At 33.3% G+C, this 26229-nt stretch overlaps 1 protein-coding gene across 1 annotated transcript in view; it reads right to left on the bottom strand.

The window, feature by feature from the left end:
* Nucleotides 1-26229, bottom strand: part of LOC124369348 — a 170568-nt gene that overhangs the window by 61893 nt on the left and 82446 nt on the right. The window contains 2 exon segments of the mRNA XM_046827325.1: nt 22537-22687; nt 25020-25078. Of these exon segments, the coding sequence (XP_046683281.1) occupies nt 22537-22687; nt 25020-25078 (210 nt within the window).

The raw sequence follows: 26229 nt of genomic DNA, 5'->3' as shown, positions 1-26229 counted from the left end.
TGTGAATAGGGTTATTGCATTCGATCAGAAGCCTTTTATGAAAAAGTACATAGATTTTAACACAAACATGAGAACCAAAGCTACAAGTGACTTTGAGAAAGATATTTATAAGCTCATGAACAACTCTGTTTTTGGAAAATCTATGGAAAATATGCGAAATAGATGTGATATCAAACTAGGAAAAGAAGAATTTTCAATAAAACAGGCCAAGAAAACGAACTTAAAATGTTTCAATATCTTTGACGACAACTGTATAGCGAGTCACATGTACAAACAAAAGGTTAAATTTAACAAACCGATCTACATAGGATTTTCAGTTCTTGACCTATCAAAATTGTTTAACTATTCAGATCAAAATCATGGATTTAAGTATATGCTAAATGTTATTGATACTTTCTCAAAATATGCTTGGTCAAGAGCTATCAAAAGAAAAAATGGCAAGGATGTTTCAAAAGCTTTCGAAGATATAGTAAAAGATGCCATAAGGATCAATCACAAACCTCCTTCATACAGATAAGGGTTTAGAGTTTAAAAATAAAGAATTTAACAAAGTTTTGAGAAAATACAAAATTAAGATTTATCATACTGAAAACGAAGAGAAATCAAGTATTGTAGAGAGATATAACAGAACTCAAAATGAGAGAATGAAAGTAATTTTTGAGATTGATAGAAACTTTAAGTGGATCGATATTCTTCAAAAAATCGTAAACAATTATAAAGATACAGTTCACAGCACAATCAAAATGAAGCCCAAAGACGTAGATAAGGATGCTGAAAAGGAGTTATTAGAGGCGGTTTTTAAGTATGTTCCACCAGAAATCACACGAAAACTAAATTTAAAGTCAATGATCATGTAAGAATTGTTAGTAAAATACAAACATTTTCAAACAAATATAAGAACAATTGGTCAAGAGAAATCTTTGTGATTTATCAAATTACAACACAGATCCTGTAACTTATAGTATAAAAGATTTAAATAATAAAGAAATAACCGTTTATGAATATAGTTTTATGAATATGAATTGAGAAAGTCAAAGCTATAATTTTTTCTATATAAATGGAGTCTCAAAAGAAATGTACACAGTGTCAAGAATTTAAAGATTTTGAAGCTTTTTATAAAAATAAGAATAAAAAGAATGATTAGGGTATATGTGTAAGGATTGTCGTAGTAAACATGAGAGAGAATTATACGAAAAAATAGAAAAATTAACGTTAGAAGAGAAAAAATGTTGCGTTTGTAAAGAAATTAAGAATATTTCAGAATTTCACATCTGGCATTATAGTAAAGATAAAAAACAAGCTTTTTGTAAGGATTGTGCTATAAGAATTTTCCGAGAAAGTCAAAATAAACCGACTCATTGCGAATGTGGAAGAGTTCTTCAATGGTTACCTAGTTATGCTAAACATTTACAAACCAAATATCATAAGTCAAGAGTTTTTAATAAAAATTAGTAACATTTTCATCGTGTAATTTAGATATTCTATAAATCAGTCGAGATTCTGCCATATTTGTAGTAAAATGATTTCCGTTGTATGAAATATTCAAAGATTCTTTCATTTGGTTGTAGAGATTTATAATATTTGGATCTCCATGTCTTAATAAAATTTCCATTTCTGGGTAATCAATTTCAAGTTCTTTCAATCTTTTCAGCATTTCTCTCTTTTGAGCTCTAATAACGTAATAAGGATATTCCCACATGTGATTTTTCTTAATTAATACAAAAACATGGTGTTTTTTCTTATCAAAATCTTTACAAACAAAGTCTGGTTTCATTAAGTCAATTTTTACACTTTGTTTTGCGATTATTTCCGTTTTATATCATCTTTAATTTGCAAGTGTTTAACTTCGTCCTCTAAATATTTAATCTTGTTTTAAAGTTTGTACTCACCAAATTTACGAATACTTGGCAAAACTTCTTTTTTAACCCAATTTTTGAAGATTTTTGCCTCTTTTTTATGTGATCTCAAAATTAAAGAATAAATTCCAGATTCATTGATAAAAACAGTGTCAGGATGAAGATTGTTAAGGGGCCATTCGAATAGCCCCTTGTTTTTTAAGTAAAAATATTGAATTTTGTCATCATCATCAACATTTAATTTAAATGCGTTTTTTTGTTTTTTCATAACCTAATATTTCACAAACATCTTTAGCCTTAAACCAGATCATATTGTTTTCGTCTACAATCGTTAAGATATTTGTGTTATTGAATTTGAGTTGATTATTGAGTAGGTCTACAAGTGACTCCATTTAGATAGAAACATTTTTAACTAGTAATTTTTATTTCAGTATAAAGACCAGATTCATTAATGAAAACAGAGTTTTTTTGAAAGTTTGAAGGTAAGCTATTCAATAGCTCCCCTTGATTCATGTCCGTTGCTTCATCATTCTTTCGACAATCTTAAATATATTGTTGTTTTACTCTCATTATTTAATCAATTTCCCTCAGAGTCTTGAATAGTTAGAACGATTTTTTGAATTCTTGTAATATTTTTTCTAATTGGAATATAATCGATTTCGTTCGGTTTTTCACTGATTTTTGATCCATAAGCAACATTTGGGAAAAATGTGTACAAAATTTCAGATTCTTTGTGTAAATGTTCGGTATGATTTTCAAAACTAGGTTTCAACGAGATTGCAGTGCACTTCAATTACATCGAACGGTCTAAATTTTGGCGTTTTATTTCCTAAATATACCTGATTTGGCTCAATAGTTTCTTGAACAAACCCTAAAAAATCTACTATAATTGCCGAAAACATTATTCTTACTGGTGATTTTATTTGAATTTTATTAGAGAGATAATTTTTTTGCATTTCAAACTTGTTTTCGTCAAAGTTTAAAGATTTATCTGATTGTTTGAATGTTTTCAGATAATTTTTAAAGGAATTTTTTATTTGATCAAAGGTATAATATCCTTTTTTAAACCATAATATTTTGTTATGTTCTTCTCACTAAATCCTATACAATAAGGAGATCTTTCACTAATATTTATTACAAAATTGTCAGAATAAAAACCGCTTAAACCGATGAAATAATTTGATTCTTCCTCTAAATGAAAGGATGTTCCAAGTTTAAAACTAATTTAGAGCTTTCTGAAGTCAACTTGAACAGCTTCATTTTCGCTATTTAAATGGAGAAATTTTTAAAGCAAAAAGATCAGATAAAACTTCAAACGTTTGAAGAAAACAAGAAAGATCAACCAATCAGATTGTTAATTATTGGTTCAAGTGGATGTGGAAAAACAAATTTATTATTAAATTTTATCTACAATAGGTTGATTCCTTATTCCAATTTGTATGTTTTTAGTAAATCTTTAGAACAAGACGCATACAAAAATTACAACAAAGATTCAAAAATATTGAGAAGAACTTAAGCAAAGAAATATCACATTTTTATAATGCTTCTAAGGACATAGTTCCGTTAAGCGAATGTAAACCCAATTCGTTAATCGTTTTTGATGATTGTATTTTGGAAAATCAGGTCGTTATTAAGGAATATTTTGTAATGTCTCGTCACAAAAACATAACTTGTATCTATCTTTCCCAATGCTTTTCAAAGGTTGATAATCAAGTTATAAGAAATAATTTGAATATGTTGTGTGTTTTTAAGCAAGATGATCACTATTCGAGAAGAATTTACAAAAATTATGTGGGATCTGATAGAGTTTTAACCACTTTAATGAATTATGTGATAAAATTTGGAAAGAAGAATATGGATTTTTAACTATTGATCTAACTTTGAAGCCTAAAAATGGTAAATATTTGAATAAATTTTCTAATATAAACGTGTAATAATCTCGTACGTTTTCACGTTCCACGTTCCACGTTTACGTTCCACGTTCACGTTTTACGTTCCACGTTTCAAAAATTTTCTAATTAAATGGTGAACGTAACTCCTGAAGAAGCGAAAAAACTTGATCAAATCGAAAAGAAATTAATCAAAGAATTGATAGAACAGATTAGAATTGATGAAAAAGAACAAGAATTTCTTCAAAAAATTAATCAACCTGTAACTTCTGCAATAAAAAATGTTGAAGGTAAAATTGAAAACGTTTTAAGCGATAATCAAAATTTGATGAATTTGGTTCCAGTTGTACGTCAATTTGCTGATATTTCGATTCCAAAATGTGAAGAGTTTGAATTGCCAAAATTACCATCTTCAACACCATTTAGACCTCGAATCATTGAAGACTCTACCATAGTTGAACCAATAAGTCCTGGAACAACGGATATAATAATTGGTGAAATTGGTAAAAAATTCCTTCCTAGAGCAAAGGATGATAAATGTGGTTTGTATTGGGATAGAAAAAAGAAAAGTTTTATGATTGGAAATTTACCCGTTAATTTTGAACATAATGATATAATTATTAATGGAAAAACGTATGAAGGAACTCAAGGTTTATGGAGATTATTAACGGATTATGATGTTCCAAAAGAAGATTTCTATTCTCAAGAAGATTTGAAAAATTATACTGAAATTTTATGGAAGTCTGATTCAATTTACAAAAATAATGATCCATCCACTAAAAAACCTAAGTCAAGTAGAGGTAAAAAATATATGAATTTAATTAAAGGAATTTGGGAAAAACGAATCGAAGGATCAGGTGTAAGAAAATACAGTGATAATAAGATTGAGTACAGATATATCGACGATTTGACAAAACTTGATAGAATTATTAATTATATTTATGCTCAAGAAAAGGCTGGAAACAACAATTTTTTGAATGAAAAAGAAAGCGATTAAAGATTTTATTTCGAACAAACTTGATGAAATGATTGAAAAACCTGATGGAATTAAATATTTAAAACAAATTTTGCCCGCAATAAGTTCATCTATGATTGAGGGTAGCGGACTTTTAAATGATTTTATCAATAATTTACCTTTTGAATTACACGTACCAACTTATCAGTATCTGGGGCCTGGCACAAAACTCGAAAAAAGAATAAAAAGAGGAGATCCTGGTATAAATAAATTAGATCAAGCTGCTATGGAACACGATATTTTTTATGCAAAACATAGAGACACAAATTCCAGACATATAGCAGATAAAGTTTTGCAAGATAAAGCAATGGATAGATTTTTATCAAAAGATGCTAGTTTAGGTGAAAGATTTTTTGCGCTTCCAACAGCCAGAGCATGGTTTTTGAAGAGAAAACTAGGAATGGGAATCGAAGAGAACTTGAAATTTTAACTATATAAATGGAGGTGAACGTAAATTTCAGCAAAAAATCAGAAAAAAATAAAATCCGCTTTTAAGAAAAAAATACCCGTTAGTATTCAATTTAAAATAGATCAACTAAAAAATGGCGAAGATAAGATATTTTTAACGAATAGACAATACAATAAACTCGAAAAACACAAGAAAAACAATAAAGGAACCAGAATAGAATTTTCTTATAATCAGTTGAAAGAACTTAAAAATAGTGGACTTTTGAAAGATTTATTAGATTTTTGAGAAAATATTCCAGTTGTTAAAAATGTTGTTCCTTATGTTCGTAAAGCTGCTCCAATCGTTAAAACAGACGTGATTCCTATTGTTCGAAACATTTTAAATTGGTTAGATAAAGAGTTGGAAGATGTTACAGGATCTGGATTAGATGAAAAAACTTTGAATTACGTGAAATCAAACATTGAAAAAAAAAATTTAACTATTAACATTCGGGGAATTGGAAGAAATCTGCAAAAATATTAAACATTTTAGAGGAATCTTCATGAGAGATACATTACCTGAAAAAGTTAAGATATTTGAATGTGGAATTGTGAATTTAGACTCGATTATGGGAAGTGGAACGCATTGGATTTGCTATTATAAAAATGATAAGATTGCGTATTATTTTGATTCGTATGGAAGAATTGAGGACAAACCACCGAGAGAATTGATTAAATATTTGAAAAAATCAAGCGTCTACTACAATGATTCTCAGATTCAAGATTATAAAGATCCCCCAATTTGTGGTCATTTATGTGTTTTTGTTTTGAATGAACTGAGTGATGGTAAAGATTTTAAAGAAGTTGTTAACAAATTATTACTTAATAAATATGGATTCACAAAATATTTTTGATGTATTTGGAAAACAAATTAAAACAGAAATTATTCAAAATGTAGATAATAGTTTGAATTTTGATAGTTTGAGAAATGAGTTTGATAACAAGTTAGAAAATTTATTACAAAACCTTCCAGATTCAGATATGTTTGCTGTTGAGATTGAAGATTTTAAAGCAGAATATGATAACAAACTTGCAAATTTCATGAGTTCAAATGAAGTTGCTGATAAAATAAAAACATTGGAAAAAGAAGTTGATGATGGTGTAAAAAAATTATTTACCAATTTAATGTCTCATATCGAAAAAGCTGATAAAATTACTGAAGCGATCAAAGTTGAAAAGAATTATGTTAGTTTGGCTAATAAAAAAAGAATTGTCGGTGTTCGACCTGGTATTGACAAACATGATGTTGTTGTTAAAGAACAAATTTTAAAACCTCTAAAATTATCAGAAAACATCGATATTGTTGATTTACATGATCCGAATGTTAAAAATGCCTTAGATTTTAAAGGAAAAAGACTTAGCAGCGTTAGTAAGGGAATTTATCTGTTTGATGTTGTTGTAATGAATCAATTAGAAGATCATATTAAAATGTTTAATGAACTAAACAAAAATTACGAGAATCATAAACAACATGTTAAAGATTTTACAACAGAAGTCTATGAAAAACTTGAAGAAAGAAGTAAAAGATCTATAGAAAATTGTGACGAAATTAATGAAAAAATAACAAACTTTTTGGAAACTTTTGGTACACGTTTCAATGAGAAAGTAAAACATAATAATGCATTACTTGTAAGAATAGATGATCAATACTCTTTATATCTCGATAAAGTAAATAAACTAGAAGAAAACTTTAATACATTTAAAGAAGATGTTAATAAAACTTTTGAAAATATTGATAACAGATTTAATGGATTAGGCGGCTATGATGACTAATTTTCCTTATATAAATGGCGCTCATACACTGTGTGAGATGTATAGAAAAAACTGCAACAAATGATATGAAATACTATGCAAACATCAATGGAGTTAAGAGAATATCTGGAAAATGTGCTGAATGTAACACTAAAAAGAGCCAATTTATAAATACTTGATTTTGAAATTTTTTCTTAATTAATAGAGATGGCGGGACATTACAGTGCTTTCGATCTTTTTATAATGCAACACGAAAGAGATTTAAAAAAAGAACATTGGGGTGATATTTCTCAAAAATATGAATTATCCGAAGATATGATGAGATTATACGTAAACAAATTGAATTGGTATAACATTGCTAAATATCAAACTTTATCATCAGAGTTCATTCAAGAAAATATACATTATCAATTAAAAGATCATATGTCTGTTCTCTGTCTCTATCAACATTTGAGCACAGGATTTTTGGATGAAAATAAAGATACAGTTGATTGGAACAATATTATAGATAGCGTTTACTATCCTGTGCAAATTTTATTGAAATATGTGACCGAGATCGCAAAATTTAAAGCAGAAAATCCTGAATATGACGAAGTTGGTCATTAATAAATCGACTCTAATCTTAATAATTATTTTACTAAAATTTATATCTTTTCTTATAAAAACGTACATTAGATCGATGAAAAAATGATATCTTTCTTATACATGATGTTTAAAATTTCTAAATTTTTTCTTAATAAATGGCGGACTACAGAAAGTATGCTAGTGATATTGAAAGGGCGGAGTTTAAAAATTTCTATCCAATTAGTAAACAACATTTGAATGAACCGAATAAAAGAACTGAGTTTAATATTGATTTTGGAGATAATTTTTGCTCGTCTAACTTCCAGTTTTATATTTCTGGAACTTTAACAAAACAAGATGGTCAAGCATATCTTGGAACTGATAATGGTAGATTAATCGATAATTTTATACCGTTTTTATTTTCTAAGATTGAAGTAAGAAAACACAATAAATTGATAGAAGAAGTCGAAAACTGTGGCCAATTAAGCACAATTAAAGGAACTATTTCGTATTCAAAAAGTGATGTTATTTCTCAAACTTCTAATGGCTTTGAATCAGATTTTAAATTTGGTGTTTTTGAAGCAGCTGGAAATTTATCTCATTTTGGATTAGGATTTTTTGAAAATGTTACTATTCCGATCTATAAAGGAGGATTTTATCTAAGTTTTATAAGAGCAGAAGACGATGATGTGATTCTGAAGACTGCAAGTGGAAATGTTATGCCTGTTGATGGAAAAATAACAATTACAGATTTTTTTTATTAGAGTTCCAATGATTGATTATAAAACCACGAGTAAAATTAGGTTGATTCATGAAATTACAAAAAGTCAAAACATTATGTTTAATTTTCTAGATTGACAATGTATTGAACAAAAAGGTATTACTGGAACAACTTATTCGTTCGATATTACAAATATTTATAGAAATATCTTCAATCCCAAGTTTGTTATTATAGGTTTTCAAACAGATAGACAGAATAATCAAGAAAAAAATCCTTCAAAGTTTGATAGTTTGAATGTAAAAAATATCAGAGTAAAATTGAACGGTTCTTATTATCCAGATGAATTACAACATTTAAACATTTCAGGAGGTCTTTTAAGAATCATGTATCAGATGTATCAAGATTTTAAGAAAGTTTACTGTAATAATAAGGAAATGTATTACAATCCTAAAGACTTTTTAGCGAATAGACTTATTTATGTCATTGATACAACAAAGAGTTTGACAAATATTTCTGGTTCAAAGAACGATATAATTATCAATATGGATTTTCAAAATGCTGTTACAAACGCGATTTGTTATGTGGTTGTGGTTTCTGAGAAATTTTGTAGCCTATGATGTGATTAAGAACGATATTAGAGAAATTCAGTAAAAATCGCGTTATTTTCGCTATTATTCATCGGATAATTTTAAAACTTTACAAAAATGTTAAAGACATTAATAAAAGTATACATTTAAAATTGCATTAAAAAAATTTGAAAAATAGGGATGATAATAGGAAAAAACTATTCCAAGGTCATGGACCGGAAGTGATGATTTAAAAAAATATTTCAATATTTACTGAACCTATATACCAAATTTCATCAAAAAAGCTCCAATAGTTCTCGAGATATAAGAGTTTAAAGATAAGGGATGATTGGGGTAGATTTTGAAAATTTTGTTATTTTCATGAAATTTTAAGTTGAACTCGCTTGTTTTTGAAGTTTCAGATTTTTCTGATATTTTATTTTTTTATTTTTAATGAATATTAAGAAATAGGGGATGATTTCACCCTCATGGATAAGTTAAGTCGAAAGAGTTAAGTATTCACTATATGTGTACCAAATTTCATTAAAATCGGTTAAGTGGTTTCTGAAATATAAAATTATTAATAAACTTGTAAACTAGCACTCCTAATTGTAAAAGTGAGAACAACCTATACATCAGAGATATAGCTTACGAGACTCGTATAACTTTCGAGACTCTCCGTAGCTCAGTTGGTAAGACGCTTGCCTTCTAAACCTGAGGTTCTGGGTTCAAATCCAAGAACTTCAGGCGCGCTTTTTATTGAGAAAGACATGGTTGTCGTTCAGTGGTTGGGGACAAGTCTTTACACGAGTGGCCATAGTGTAATGACTATAGAACAAGCCGAGTAATGACAACTGTGGTTGGCGCGCCATTTGCTTCCTCACCTTTCCACTTCATTCCTTAATTCCTTCTCTTCCTTAATTCGTTCATTACATTCATCATTCATTAATACAACATTACACTAACTTACAAAACACCCGACACAAATTCCTTAATTGTATCTCTCCATCAATTTCTACACAGTAGTTACCAAAGAAAATTGAGACTTGGGAACAAAAAAAATCCAGAGTCTAAGACCCGAATTACAGCTCCTAGCCATTAACTTGGTTGGACAGTAGCAGTGCAGGGCCAAGTCTCTAAACAATAGACACCGTAGAAGTTGAATGTGATGTGATTCCCCATAGTGTAAACACGCACACTAACAACACTACACCAAAGACACAATCATTCATTTTGTCTTTAACAATAATTGATGATGTTCATATTGTTCTCTTTCATTCCTTCTAATACTTCAAAAATATACTCTTTCGCTGATGAAAAATCTCGATTTCTTCCGTAATAATCTTTGTAATCATAGACAAAATATCCTAAATAGTTGTACAATAGAATGAAATTATTTCTATTTATCTCTGTTGTAGAAATGTAAACATAAACATTTGTGCTGAAAAATTTATATCTCGGCAGAGTTAGTTCCATAATTTCCATTTATAACAAAAAATCTTTCTGTTTAAATGGAAGAGTATAATGCCAACTCTGTTACAAGTGTTATAATAGAGGAGAAATTATTGATAAAAGATATTTAGTTTGTAGAGGTTGTAATTTAATTTTGTACGAAAGACCTAAACCTAAGAAATTTCGAAATAAATTAACACATTTGAATAATCTGCTTCAAAAATTACAATATGGAGACAAGAAGCAAACACAATTTGTTACAGAATTTAGAAAACAGAATACAAATTTTTACTTATCTCTTAGAACCATTGACAAAATTATTTTCCTTTTCAAAGAATACATTAGGTTTGTGGGTATCGATACACACGTTTATTATGAAAAGATATTACCTGTATTTTTTCATTATCTGGATGTTGAATTTGTCTACGATTTTAAGCCAGAAATCCTCGATGATTTTATAGTACACTTGGAAAAGATAAATAATGAACCTCGTCAAACAATGATGTTGGCAATTCCCTCGACTTCTCGAGTGATTGTTAGCAAATTTCATTTTTTCCGTCTTTAAATTTTTTCTATCTAAATGGAGTTCTTGAAAGAGTTAAACGCGGTTGGTGAATTCAAGTTTAAAGAATATAAGAAGTTGAATGAATTAGAAGAAAATAAGAAGTATAAAATGATGAATTTGGAGAAAATAAAAGATAAATTCGGGTTTACAATAATTGCCGAGTTGGAAGATTATAAAGTACACTTACCGAACAGACTTTTGACTGTTTTGGATGAAAAAAAGATTAGAGAATTGAATAAACATGATAAATTACACTTGGTTGTTACTGGAATGAAGACTATTAAAGATAAAGACTATGTGTTACTATCAATTTTGTATAATAGAAGATTATCATTAGTTCCCCACTTCATAGTACTCTTTTGATAACCATAGTTTGTGTCTCTCTTCATAAGAATCACATGGAATATTATCTATAGTAATACCTTTTGTTTCACGCACAATATAGTGATATTTTATAAGAAAAATCTGATAGTGCTCTTTAATGAATTTTGTTGATAAATCTTGATTCTCACAAAAAATCCTAAGGAATTCAACAATTAAGTCTTGATTGTATTCGAAAAACGTACAGTATTTAAAAAATTTCGTAAAATATCGATGAAAACTCTCTGTTTGTTTCTTTTTTAATTTCTTTTCAATATCTTTCGTAATTAAGTTAAATAAACAATCCAATACATTTCGTGCTTTATGATGAAAAAACAACCCTCCATCATACATTCTGCAAAAGAATTTACAAGTTCAATGAATTCTGTATCGGAAAGTGTCGAAGACGGTATCAACTGTTCTATAAAATGTTTTGGTAATTCGTTGAATTCATCTTTGTTGCACTTTTTAAACGCTAGAAATTTTAGAGACTTTGGTGAGTTCATGTTTGCCATTTAGCAGAAAAAATTTTTATTAAAGTATGTTTTTAGTAAAAAACTTTTAAATTGATTAAATTTTATTAATATTTCGAAGATTTTTCGTTTATTCGTAGCAGATTTGACAACATTTCCAATATATTTTACATTAAAACAGCTTAAGAAAGTAGAAGCAAACAGCTATAGATTCGGTTTATTTTTCATTCGTGGTTTACAGATTCGTTTATTGTCCTTTAAACAGTATTTTCCATTACTGTTTGATTTTACAGATTCGTTTATTGTCCTTTAAACAGCATTTTCCATTGATTTACTGTTGGCTCCGAAAGTGGTCTAGAAACGGCATATTCATATCTACTGATGTGGATCTCCCTTTTATGCGTTTATGGTACAACTACGATATGGCAGAGCAAACATAAGCATCACTCTAACAGTGCTTCTTTAACACTTCACACTAATGGTGATACTCATATAGAACATCCGTTCCTCATTTATTTATCACTCAGGTCTGTTTTCTGTTTGTAGTACGCAAAATGAATATCTTTGGATACGCGTTTAACTCTGCAGTCATCAGTCATCAGTCAACAATGCAAACTTGGAGAGTGTATTACGAATAGTGTTGCTCCCACTACTCACTATAGCTACCTCATCACCGCTACTCTCCGTTATAGAACACTACGCTGTTGTGTTGTGTGAAAACGTTTACAGATTTCTTGCATCATTGAACGCAGGCAAATGTGTGGAAAATCATTTCCAAAGCCTTTTTTTCATATCCTCCGCCGTCAAAAAGAAATAAAGGGTGCTTGAGATTGAAAAAAATCTCTCCAGCCCTAACAGAGCTTAGAGACCTTAAATAATGTATACTGTAAACAATGATCTTAGAAATAACCTGAGTTATTTCCGTAATACAAAGAGAAGTGTTGATGAATACATTTTACATGTGTTAAGAAAATTTCGAATAATATACCTCCTCCATAGGAGTAAATTAACTTAAAAGAAACAAAATAATGTAATGTCTAGTATGGCTCAAGCGTGTATACGGGTTCAAGGGCGCACCGAAGGGAGGACGAACGGAACCTGTTCCCCTAAGAGCATTTTCTTTCAGAAATAAATCCAATATTAGTTTATTTTAGACTAAAATTAACGTTTGTGTTAGAACTTTGACATAAATTATAATCAAAGTTCGTACCTTATTACTATTTTGATTTACGAGTTACACGTACTTTTAGTAATCTAGTGCAAAATGTACTCTTACTGATTTAAATCATACGATACAGTGTACTCCTAAAATATTCCAGTTACTGTTACTTCCAATCGAGTCCTACTTTGTACCAGAAACGATGGTAAACGTATAAAGTATAGGTACCGTAAAAGTAGCCTTTCCCGAATACCTTACCCGGTGCAAATTATCTTTTGGAGTGGTTCCGACGTGATCAGTTGTCACAGTAGTGAGTATGTTGCCGAGCTCTGAGCAGTGTTTGTTGTCGTTTGTTGTCACTACGAGGCAACACCGCCCCGGGCAGCGTGACGATTTGCGCGTCAAATCGAGATGTTGCCGTTTGTGGTAAATTAACATAACGTGTTCAATTTAATCCTGTGTTAAGAAATTCAACATTTTAAATTATGGCTTACAAAACTACATGTTAAATGACTAAGAGCTTCATAAAGTGACCAATACCGAATTTTGAAGATCACCCAGTCAAGAATAAAAGTTAAAATGGTATTTTGATAACAACTTTATTCCCATACGATTATAAGATTCTAAAAAATTACATAATGAATTACAGTAGACTTGCATGGATCTTGTATAACCATGTAATTATGATCGAATCACAAATTTCTGAATTATGAATATTCAAAGTTGCAGTTTGGGTGAAATGTTTAAAAAAACCGGCATTTTTCTCAATGTCACTGATATAGAAACTGGAAGTTATTGTTAGTAAACAGTTTTATGTATGGAAACGCAGAAATGAACAATATCAAGTTTTAATATAACTCTTGTTACTGGAGCTCTATTAGTTTGTGATCTGAGAGAAGACATCAAGATTTAGCTTTGGTCTTGATTTGTGATTTAAACTTAACTATTGTTAATGTTTGATTACATTTTGTTTGATTTATTATTTTGTTTGTATATAGTTTGATACATAATACATTTGCTAAGCCGTTGAAATAAAGTTTACAACATTATATGGCACAATGTTCATTTCTCCATTTTGATACTAATATAACTTTATATATATCAAATTTTTGCTCTATATTTATGGATGCTCTGCTTTTTACTCCCGTTTGCAATTATAAATACAATCAAGCCTATCTACAGTGAGTATTCAAACAAGACTCTATTCCAGACATGCCTGCATGGAAAGACTGCAAAGCCCACCTGATTCTGTCAATAATGGCCATGGACACCACAATGAGTTTTTGTTGCACTTGAAATACTGAAAATAGGAGTTTGGGATTCTATTAGTAATTTAAAACTCTGGTTACGTAGGCAGGGTCAAGAAGTTGCAAGAACTATTTTGTGAGGCTAGTGCAAACTATGGGCTAAAGGCGTTCAAATACGACAAATAAAAGCCGATAAAAAACTGATGAGATGGAAAAAATACCAGAGTATTAGCAAGAACTAAGAAGAGGAAGCTTGAACAGTGGAATAATAATAAGGGACTTATAGGCCTGGAATTGATGATGTCTGAATAAAGACAATATTTTAGCATGCAAGTGGAGTAGACGTGTGTGATCTCGGCTCCGTGAGTTTTTTCAAATCAAATCAAATCAAATCAAATCATTTCTTTATTGCTTTTAGACAATATATAACATTGTATAGCAGTCGTCATATATTCAAACAGCAAATACTCTACACACTCACACACAGTCAGACTTACATTTCACTCATTCACACTATCTTTGGATCCAGATTTTAAATTTTGGTAATTTAAGATATTTTTAGATATCCCAGCGACTCATCATAAACTCCTCTAGCGAATAAAATGCTTTTGACACCAACAGGCATTTGAGACGAGTTTTGAATTGGATTTGATTAGTTGCATTTTTTACACTTTCAGGGAGCTTGTTGATTAAGCCGACGCCAACCTGATGCGGTAAATGCTGAGATACCGCCAGTCTATGACTATGGACTCTAAAGTTGTCCCTGGCTCTAGTTTCATACTGATGAAAGTGCACTTCGATTGACAGTACAGGATCACATGAAACATATAGAGACAGGGCAATGTCAGCAAACCCAGCTCCCTAAAAGAGTCCCTACACGACTCTTTTTATCTGTTATCAAGGTTTATGTAAGAGTTATTTGGAAAATTTGTGCCCGTTATGTTACTTTGGATGTCAACTCTTACCTATGTTAAAAGTTATTTGTCAGTGAATGTGCTTTTATAAACCTAATTGCTGTGATAACCACTACACCTCGTGCACAGTGAGGTTAGTTGAGTTGGGAGCTGAGACGCCAGTTGGGGCACGCAAGTCAAGTCAGCTGTGGTGACGTATCTACTGTACTGTCGTCTGTCAACTGCAGTCTGTCGTCTGCTGTCATGAGTGAAAACAAGAACAAGTCTATTGTGCGTACCCGTGCTCAGAGTGCCAGTTGGGGCACGCAAGTCAAGTCAGCTGTGGTGACGTATCTACTGTACTGTCGTCTGTCAACTGCAGTCTGTCGTCTGCTGTCATGAGTGAAAACAAGAACAAGTCTATTGTGCGTACCCGTGCTCAGAGTGCCAGTTGGGGCACGCAAGTCAAGTCAGCTGTGGTGACGTATCTACTGTACTGTCGTCTGTCAACTGCAGTCTGTCGTCTGCTGTCATGAGTGAAAACAAGAACAAGTCTATTGTGCGTACCCGTGCTCAGAGTGCCAGTTGGGGCACGCAAGTCAAGTCAGCTGTGGTGACGTATCTACTGTACTGTCGTCTGTCAACTGCAGTCTGTCGTCTGCTGTCATGAGTGAAAACAAGAACAAGTCTATTGTGCGTACCCGTGCTCAGAGTACCAGTTGGGACACGCAAGTCAAGTCAGCTGTGGTGACGTATCTACTGTACTGTCGTCTGTCAACTGCAGTCTGTCGTCTGCTGTCATGAGTGAAAACAAGAACAAGTCTATTGTGCGTACCCGTGCTCAGAGTGCCAGTTGGGGCACGCAAGTCAAGTCAGCTGTGGTGACGTATCTACTGTACTGTCGTCTGTCAACTGCAGTCTGTCGTCTGCTGTCATGAGTGAAAACAAGAACAAGTCTATTGTGCGTACCCGTGCTCAGAGTGCCAGTTGGGGCACGCAAGTCAAGTCAGCTGTGGTGACGTATCTACTGTACTGTCGTCTGTCAACTGCAGTCTGTCGTCTGCTGTCATGAGTGAAAACAAGAACAAGTCTATTGTGCGTACCCGTGCTCAGAGTGCCAGTTGGGGCACGCAAGTCAAGTCAGCTGTGGTGACGTATCTACTGTACTGTCGTCTATCAACTGCAGTCTGTCGTCTGCTGTCATGAGTGAAAACAAGAACAAGTCTATTGTGCGTACCCGTGCTCAGAGTGCCAGTTGGGACACGCAAGTCAAGTCAGCTGTGGTGACGTATCTACTGTACTGTCGTCTGTCAACTGCAGTCTGTCGTCTGCTGTCATGAGTGAAAACAAGAACAAGTCTATTGTGCGTACCCGTGCTCAGAGTACCAGTTGGGACACGCAAGTCAAGTCAGCTGTGGTGACGTATCTACTGTACTGTCGTCTGTCAACTGCAGTCTGTCGTCTGCTGTCATGAGTGAAAACAAGAACAAGTCTATTGTGCGTACCCGTGCTCAGAGTGCCAGTTGGGGCACGCAAGTCAAGTCAGCTGTGGTGACGTATCTACTGTACTGTCGTCTGTCAACTGCAGTCTGTCGTCTGCTGTCATGAGTGAAAACAAGAACAAGTCTATTGTGCGTACCCGTGCTCAGAGTACCAGTTGGGACACGCAAGTCAAGTCAGCTGTGGTGACGTATCTACTGTACTGTCGTCTGTCAACTGCAGTCTGTCGTCTGCTGTCATGAGTGAAAACAAGAACAAGTCTATTGTGCGTACCCGTGCTCAGAGTGCCAGTTGGGGCACGCAAGTCAAGTCAGCTGTGGTGACGTATCTACTGTACTGTCGTCTGTCAACTGCAGTCTGTCGTCTGCTGTCATGAGTGAAAACAAGAACAAGTCTATTGTGCGTACCCGTGCTCAGAGTGCCAGTTGGGGCACGCAAGTCAAGTCAGCTGTGGTGACGTATCTACTGTACTGTCGTCTGTCAACTGCAGTCTGTCGTATGCTGTCATGAGTGAAAACAAGAACAAGTCTATTGTGCGTACCCGTGCTCAGAGTGCCAGTTGGGGCACGCAAGTCAAGTCAGCTGTGGTGACGTATCTACTGTACTGTCGTCTGTCAACTGCAGTCTGTCGTCTGCTGTCATGAGTGAAAACAAGAACAAGTCTATTGTGCGTACCCGTGCTCAGAGTGCCAGTTGGGACACGCAAGTCAAGTCAGCTGTGGTGACGTATCTACTGTACTGTCGTCTGTCAACTGCAGTCTGTCGTCTGCTGTCATGAGTGAAAACAACAACAAGTCTATTGTGCGTACCTGTGCTCAGAGTGCCAGTGATATGCAAGCTATTGATGAAAAACTAGATCTTATTCTTTTAAAAATTTCTCATATTGAATCGGACAGTGCCTTATTTAAATCTGATATAAAAACAATAAAAGAAGATAACAAGAAGTTTGCTGCAGACATCAACCGAACTCTAGACTTTTACTCCAAAAGGCTGACCGATATTGAAAACGATGTAGACCGTTCGAAGGGCGAAATAAAGACCCAGGGTGAAAATATCGAGTTGTTAAACAGTGACAACGTTTCTCTGAGGCGAGAGGTGTCAAGTCTGAAGAAAAAACTTAACGCTAATGCGCAGTATTTGAAGAGCAACTGTTTGGAGATACAAGGTGTTCCTGAAAAGAAAACTGAGATTGTGACCGAGTTGGTGATAGCAGTAGCTGATGTCTTGGGATTCAAGATGACTCCTACAATGATTGACACGGCGCATCGCCTGGCAGCTGTTCCTGGGAGAACTGGTCCACGGCACATCATCGTGAAGTTTTGTCGCAGGTTCGACATGGAGCAAGTACGTCGCCTGGCCATCAAGAAAAAAGGTTTCTCTGCCTCTAACTTGGGCTTCTCCAGTGATCTGTCCGTTTATGTGAACCTGGCGATGACTCGTGAAACAAGGATTCTGTGGGCGGACACTCGCAAATTGAAGGACGAGCTGCGTTTCAAGTTTGCATGGATCACCGCTGCCGGAAAGATGTTCCTGAGAAAATCTGACGGAGATCGACCTGAGCTGATAGAGGACCACTCGGACCTGGAGCGCCTGAGACGAGCACCGCGGACTGGACCACGGATGGAGGAAGGGAACAACACCAATGGTTAAGCTGCCGGCTGTCATCGCATCGCCAACGAATGTTTTGTTATTGTTTATTATCTATTTGTTGCTTTGTGTATATTTACTGCATGTGTTATTTATTTGTCTTATTGCATTGCCTAGGTGCATGTGTGTGTATATATATATATATATTTTTCTAATTTATTACTTTATAAATGTGTAGTAACTTAAATATTTATTATCAAAATGTTAGAGGTCTTAAGACCAAAACTTTATCTTTTAGATTGGGAGTATTAAATAATAGCTATAAAATTATTGCACTCACAGAAACCTGGCTTAATGAATCTATAAGTAACTCTGAACTGTTTGATGATAGCTATAATGTATACAGGAGAGATAGAGTTGGTTTGGGTGGGGGTGTCGTGTTAGCTATAAAAAATAATTTAAAATCTAGTCGTATTCATACTTTAGAAACTAATGGGGAACATATATGGGTGCGAATTAATTTAACAAAATCTCTTTCAATTATTCTAGGCGTAGTATATTTCCCTCCTAATTCACAAATAGCATTGTACAAAGAGTTTTTCGAAAAATTTGAACAATTCAACCTTTCTAAATGCGATAAAATTTTAGTCATGGGTGATTTCAATTTACCCATAACTGGAATCAATTTTACTTTGACTGATGGGGGAGAAATTTGTAGACAGTTAATGTTTTTTATGCAAATGTTTGACCTTAAATTAAAAAAACAACGTATTAAACTGTTCCGGGAGAACCTTGGATTTAGTTTTGACTGATATAGATTTAAATGTGTTTGAAGAAGAGCCTTTGGTTAAGTTGGATCGTTATCACCCGCCATTGCAAATTGTTTTTGAGTGTATTGTAAATAAGACTAAAGGTTCGCCTATGTGCAATGGCAGGTTTAATTTTAAAAAAGGAGATTACTTGGCTCTTTACAATTCAATCAACTGTTTAAACTGGGAAGGGGTTTTAGGTATTAGTGATGTAAATGACGGTGTTCATATTTTTTATAATTTATTGTATTCCAAAATTAATGAACACATACCTGTAACAAAGCAGAAAAAAATTAAATATCCAATCTGGTTTTCATACGGTACAATTCAAATAATTAAAAGGAAAGAACGATTACGCAAACAATATAAAAAATTAAAATTTGAATACTTGTTGAATGAATTTAAATTAATTAGAGCTGAATCAAAGCGGTGTATTAAAATTGATTATCTAAATTATACTTCCTCTTTAGAGCAAGACGTAGTAAACAATCCGATGTCATTCTGGAGTGCGGTGAGGAGGTTGAGGTCGACTGATAACAGAACTACAACAATGACAGTGGACGGGGGTGAGGTGGAGGGTAATGCGGAGATAGCAGAGGCCTTTGCTCAGTATTTCCAGTCGGTGTACGATACCTCTGCTCTAGACTGTGATCAGCTGGCTGGCGTTGCGCTCAGCTCTCCTGTTGATTCAAACATTCCTTCCTTCTCTCTGGGTGCTATTACTGATCAGGAGATGTTGCAAGCATTTATGAAACTCAAGTCCAAGCGATCATTTGGTCCAGACGGCATACCATCTTTTATTTTTAAAGGATGTTTTGAATTTTTAATTACACCTTTAAAACACTTATTTAATGTTTCAATTAAAACAAATTATTTTCCAGACCGGTGGAAACTAACAAAAGTGGTTCCAATATTTAAAAAAGGCTTGAAGAACGATATAAAAAACTACAGACCAGTTGCTTTGTTGTCAACTCCAGCTAAGCTATTCGAATCAATTTTATACAGTAGAATTTTCAACCACGTGCAAAATTATATTACACCTTTTCAGCATGGGTTTTTCTCTGGGCGCTCTATTAACACAAATCTATTAAACTTTTCAGATTACTGCTCATCAGTTTTAGATAGAGGGAGTCAAGTTGACGTAGTTTACACAGATTTCTCTAAAGCATTTGACAAGGTCAATCATTTAGAACTATTAAAAAAATTATTATTTTTTGGATTCTCTGAAAATTCTATTAAATTTTTTTCATCATACCTTGGCAAAAGGAAACAATTAGTGACATTTAATGGGATTCTGTCTAGTGAATTTGAAGTACAATCTGGTGTGCCTCAGGGTTCTAATCTTGGTCCGCTGTTGTTTATTTTATTTATAAATGATATTGTGGAATGTGTGAAAAATAGTAAAGTCTTGTTGTATGCAGATGACATGAAAATCTTCCGTGAGATTAAATCTTTAAACGATTGTAAATTACTGCAAGACGATTTGGATCGTTTGTTCTTGTGGAGCCAAACAGGCCTGCGATTTAACGCGGACAAGTGTGTTGTCATGAGGTACACTAGAAAAACTCGAAATGTTGTAAATTTTAATTACTTATTAAATGACACTATTCTATCCGTCTGTTCAAATTTCAAAGATTTGGGTGTTATTTTCGACACTGCTTTTTCCTTTTCCAAGCATGTAATCGATATTTGTAAAACAGCGTACAAAATTTTTGGATTTGTATGCAGGTCGAGTCAATTTAAAAAAAAAGTATTTACATTAATACAATTGTATTTTTCCTTGGTTCGATCAAAATTGGAATTCGGATTTGTAATATGGAACCCATTTCAATATTATTTAATTGAAATGATCGAACGCTTACAAATAAAGTTTCTAAGGTTTTTGTACTTAAAATATTTGGCATTTATACATACTTAATACCTTATTCTGAATTATTGACTTTGTTTGAGTTTGATAGCCTCCGTAGGCGACGTTGTGTGGGGTCTCTAGTTTTCTTGAAGAAGCTGATAACTGGGGAGGTGAACTGCAGTGTCCTGCTTGCCCGTTTAAAATCGTGTACCGAAGCACTTTCTTTTCCTCGGGTGTCCGGATCAGTGCGGGCCGACGAAAAGCCGGATAGGCCTTGTATTTTCTTACAAGGCCATTGTCTGTGCTGGCGCTTGGCCCAGGAACGCCTGGACATCTGGGGTTTGGGGGTGTTAGGGAAGCTGAGGCGATGTTGAAAAAAGCCAGAGCCAAATAACTCTTTTAAAATATACAAAGCTGTTATTGTATCCGAGTTTAAGGTTCATTTACACTATTTAATAAATGTGTTATTTATGATATTATTTAATTTCTATTATTGTGTTCATTGTTTTTTTTATGTTATATATATAAATGTTTTATATTTTTAAAAAAATTTTGGGTCTAGGTAAATAATATGTAATTATACTGAGTTAATGAGGTGTTTGTTGTTATTATTATTGCTGTTGATAGGCATAATTTATTTCAATGTACAATTCTTTAATTTAGGGCATGAAGAGCATGGACTTGATTTAAGCATAAGTGTTGTAATTTTTGAGCATTTGTTAGCTAGTAAGAATAAAACTATTAGTTATATATGAATTGATATGTTACAATATAATTGGATAACTATCTGTATTGTAACATGTAAAATCTAAATAAATAAAATAAATAAATTTTCTCTTTTCGCTTGATTTCCCGAAAACTTTTAAAAATTTAAACATTAGCTACAGTTTTTTCAAAAAGTGATTAATTTTCACCACATATCTCTTTCAACCTTCTTTAAAAGATATAATCGAATTTAATCAATGATACCATTAATATACGTACTCGTATTTAAAAAACAATTCTGAAGGTACAAAAACTTAAATTTGAGCCATAAAAGAGTTTAAGAGTGATAACAACATGTCAAGCAGTGTTCTTGGATATAGCAGGTCTAAATAATAGGTATCGATATATGACAAATTTTTACATTAGGTTAAATAAGACGACCGACTCCCCTTATACAAACTTCGTACATACTGAGTTTGTTGCAGAAGATTTTGATGATCACGATATAAGCAAAATATATATATATATAAATATATACCAAAATATGGTAGAGTGATTTTTTCTGCAAGCTTTATACACTCTGTTCCTTCACTTTGCCCTCCTTGTATTAGTTCAAAAGTACTATAAAATAACCATTTTAGGACCTAATATATCAACTTGGGACCCCCTACTGATCTGGGAGTTTTTCCATGTTCATGACTCAACGGTGTACCGAACACTCTGGGTGCGTAACTGTACGAGTTAAATTGGAAATCTTGAAGAATTGTGATAATAACACGGCAAAGTAATCATAATAGTTTAAGTGTTATATTTTATTTTTTTATACAATAAATGGACAGTAAAACTTATTGCATAATCTGGTTATAAAAAACAAACACAGCGTAAGTGATTTTCTACATTTACAGTGTGTAATGTGTTAAACATTCTGGAGCGGGAAAGCGCGCTTCATTATGGACACGACTGTATAAAACAATAGGAGTTATAAGACATGGAACAACAATTTACTTACATTTTATTGGAAATTCCTAAGTGTGTTTTTAACAAATCCAGTAATCGTTCAGATTTGTTTTATCCCGTAAAATTTAGAAAATGTAGGTGACATAGTTCCTGGTATATCGTGTACTGACCTAGACCATGAGTAGTCATACCAGCGAAGAACTCTTCTTTTCATCCCTCCTGGAACTTTATGGTGCCGCATGTAAGTTTTAGCCCCGTCCAGCAGTCTCTCAAACTCCAACCGATTAGCATTTCTATTGGTTATCACATTTCCAACTTGACCTGTAAAATTAAAGTCATAAAATTAGGAGTGATTTTAACTCACTAATAAATAAATTTAAAGAAATTCTAGCTGCTTAGTAATGAGCTAAAGCACGGTTTTAGCGTTCAATTAACGCTATTTGATTTTACTTTGTAATATAGCGTAAACACGCATTTTAAACACCGCTTCAATTATTCAGATTTCCTTTTACAAAAGCTTGAGTATATACTGAAAACTTGAAACAGTTTTTCATACAGATCAAGTGTTACTTTAAAACCCTTTTTACGATTTATAAATTGAGCTTTCAACTTTTAATTTCTACACACAAATAAAATTCTATGTAAGTTTAACAAAGTAAAAAAAAACAATGTGCCACTATGCTGATAACAGCAATTTAGTTTTTGTTTGTAAATTACACAGCATTTTGATAGCCATTACGTTGCGTCTTGTCTATAAATATTGATCGTCCAAAAAGTATCTCTTTAATTATTTGAAATCTGTAGGTGTTTATTGTGCATCTTGTGAATTTTTAAAAACATATAATCTTTCATAAACAGAAGGCTAAGTTAGCTAAAAGTGATTTCCATATTATTTCTCCAACAAAGTAGCTAGTACTGAGGGGATGATGTGTTACACTTTGACAAAATTATACAAACATGAAATTGACATATTTATATATAACGAAATTGTAAATGTATCTCTTGTGAAACTTTCAGTAAAAATCCTTCTTAAAATAAATGAAACCCTCGAATAATGTATAAGAGGCTTATTGCATTCTTCTACCTTTGGTCAATTCCTCCATGGGGTTTATTTAAGCAATTGTATAAGACTCAAAAAACCCATTTGGTGTACCTTGTGGAACGATACATCGAGGGTTCATGGGTTACAAGACTAATTCAAATCTCCAAACACACGACCACAAAGAAGTCCATGGATATTTTATAAGCCTCTTCTAAAGTCATATGGCTACGGGAACAAAGGGGAAGCAGTGTTACGTTTTCTTAGCTTACGACTCATTTTAGGACACTGGAAAGATTCTATCACACTGTTTTAAGTTTTCATCCCAGAAAGGGTTGGAGATGCGACGCTATAGAGGAAGAAGAAGAGGCAAATAACCTTTTCAAGCAACTGCTTTTGAGGACACAGAATAGAGAGAATCACCACGTTTAAGGTCTTCACCTCAGAAAGAGTTGTAGAAGAGACGCCCTAGAGGAAGGAGACGAAGCAAAAAATATATGCAAGCAACCGTTTTTGAGGACATAGAAGAGAGATAATCACCACGTTTAAGGTCTTCACCTCAGAAAGAGTTGTAGAAGAGACGCCCTAGAGGAAGGAGACGAAGCAAAAAATATATGCAAGCAACCGTTTTTGAGGACATAGAAGAGAGATAATCACCACGTTTAAGGTCTTTACCTCAGAAAGAGTTGTAGAAGAGACGCCCTAGAGGAAGGAGACGAAGCAAAAAATATATGCAAGCAACCGTTTTTGAGGACATAGAAGAGAGATAATCACCACGTTTAAGGTCTTTACCTCAGAAAGAGTTGTAGAAGAGACGCCCTAGAGGAAGGAGACGAAGCAAAAAATATATGCAAGCAACCGTTTTTGAGGACACAGAATAGAGAGAATCACCACGTTTAAGGTCTTTACCTCAGAAAGAGTTGTAGAAGAGACGCCCTAGAGGAAGGAGACGAAGCAAAAAATATATGCAAGCAACCGTTTTTGAGGACATAGAAGAGAGAGAATCACCACGTTTAAGGTCTTCACCTCAGAAAGAGTTGTAGAAGAGACGCCCTAGAGGAAGGAGACGAAGCAAAAAATATATGCAAGCAACCGTTTTTGAGGACATAGAAGAGAGATAATCACCACGTTTAAGGTCTTTACCTCAGAAAGAGTTGTAGAAGCGATGCCCAGAGGAAGGAGACGAGGCAAAAATAGAAAATAGAAGAAAAAGAAATCATCACGTTTAAGGTTTTCATTCCAGAAAGATTTTAGAAGCGTCAAGTCGAGACTGAAAAGGTCGTTCCGTTCAGGACTTAGGTCGGTCCATGGATGCCTAGAACGTAACACTATTTTGTAATACCAAGAGCCTTATTAACGGCTTTATTCCCATCCAGGGACATATTTATTTTATACCTAGGACTACCACCAACTCGTGGTTAAAAAGATGGATGAAGAGGTGCACATACCAAAAGCATTCCAAGATAATATAGTTGTGGTATCAAATTTGTATCTTGATCTGATTATCATTTTATTTTATTAGTTTCATATTAAGTAAAACAATTAGCAATACTTTATTAATTAAAACGTTAAGACTGTGAGTGAGAGAAATTAACCTTAGTATATATTACTCACCTACAATCGTTGCAAAAATAAAGACTCCAATCAAATAACTGACGATGGTAAACACATACCTGAAAAAGTACAAGCCAGTCTAAGTATTACATCATTATTTATTATAAAAACACATTTGAGGCAGCTGCTCTTAAAAATGCGCCATTTAATCTATGATCTATCTATTCACATTCGACATTGAACTGGGATCATGAGAAAGCTTACAAAGCAAGTATACTGATGTAAAATGTAAAAAGATTAAGTTAGTAAACAGTAATACAAAATAACATACATACGTTATTGTACTTTTCCCGCTACCTTCAATTCAATTACCCTTTTAACTTTCATAGCAGCAACAACAGCACGCCAAGTCATTTATTTGCAATAAAAGAAATCTGGCTTTTAGTGTACACGAAGAAGTAGCCGATTTATCAGCGGACGTATACCTAATTCCTAAAATCAAGTAGTTGGGTTATTCTAACTAAATTCAACAATAGGCAGATTCTTGGTCACTTACCAATAAATTTTTATGTCAATACACTGTAAAGCACATTAGACACAACAGATCTGAAGACGTGTGGAGTAAAACAAGTAAAGTTTCCACATCATACTGTTGTGAACTTTCCATTGCGTATTAAAAAGTGTGTTTTTCTCAGAATGTAACGCGGAATATTTTGCCGAGGGGCACAGCTACCAGACATGGGCAAATAGTCCGGCAAGGTGACAGGAAGTGATGCCTCGAGTGATGGCTGTGGCTGTGGATGCTACCGGCGATAACCGATTAGGTTTTAGTCAGCTTTTCGAGCAACCAGGTATTCGGAGAGAAAACGGTGGAACTATAATATCAGAGAGGAGGGACACGAGAGGATGGTGGTGGTTTTTAAGTCGAGGATTGGTAGAGTTTTGTCGTCAGCGGTTAAGTGGTAATAGATTTTGTTGAAGATTACTGTAATATAGTTGCTGGGTTTTACTCATGTATACAGTGTGTCCCACGCGTAACCCGACAAAAGTTCAAATCAACGTATTTCCGGAAACGCTTTGTTAGCGAACTACGGCTAGCATAAGATTTCGCCCGATTTTCTTGGAAAAGGTGGAAATAAAGTGAAACTGATGTTTTTATGGCGTAAAGTTAATTCTTAAATTTATTGGATGTTATGTAAAATTAAGTGAAAAACTGAATTCATTAACTTCAAGACCTGTAAAACCAGCCGTATCTGACATATCAGGCAAA

This window comes from Homalodisca vitripennis, chromosome X, assembly GCF_021130785.1.
Source record: "Homalodisca vitripennis isolate AUS2020 chromosome X, UT_GWSS_2.1, whole genome shotgun sequence".
Taxonomy (NCBI): Eukaryota; Metazoa; Arthropoda; class Insecta; order Hemiptera; family Cicadellidae; genus Homalodisca; species Homalodisca vitripennis.
Note: the sequence above shows the minus strand (reverse complement) of the source record. Positions and strands in the feature narration are given on the sequence as shown.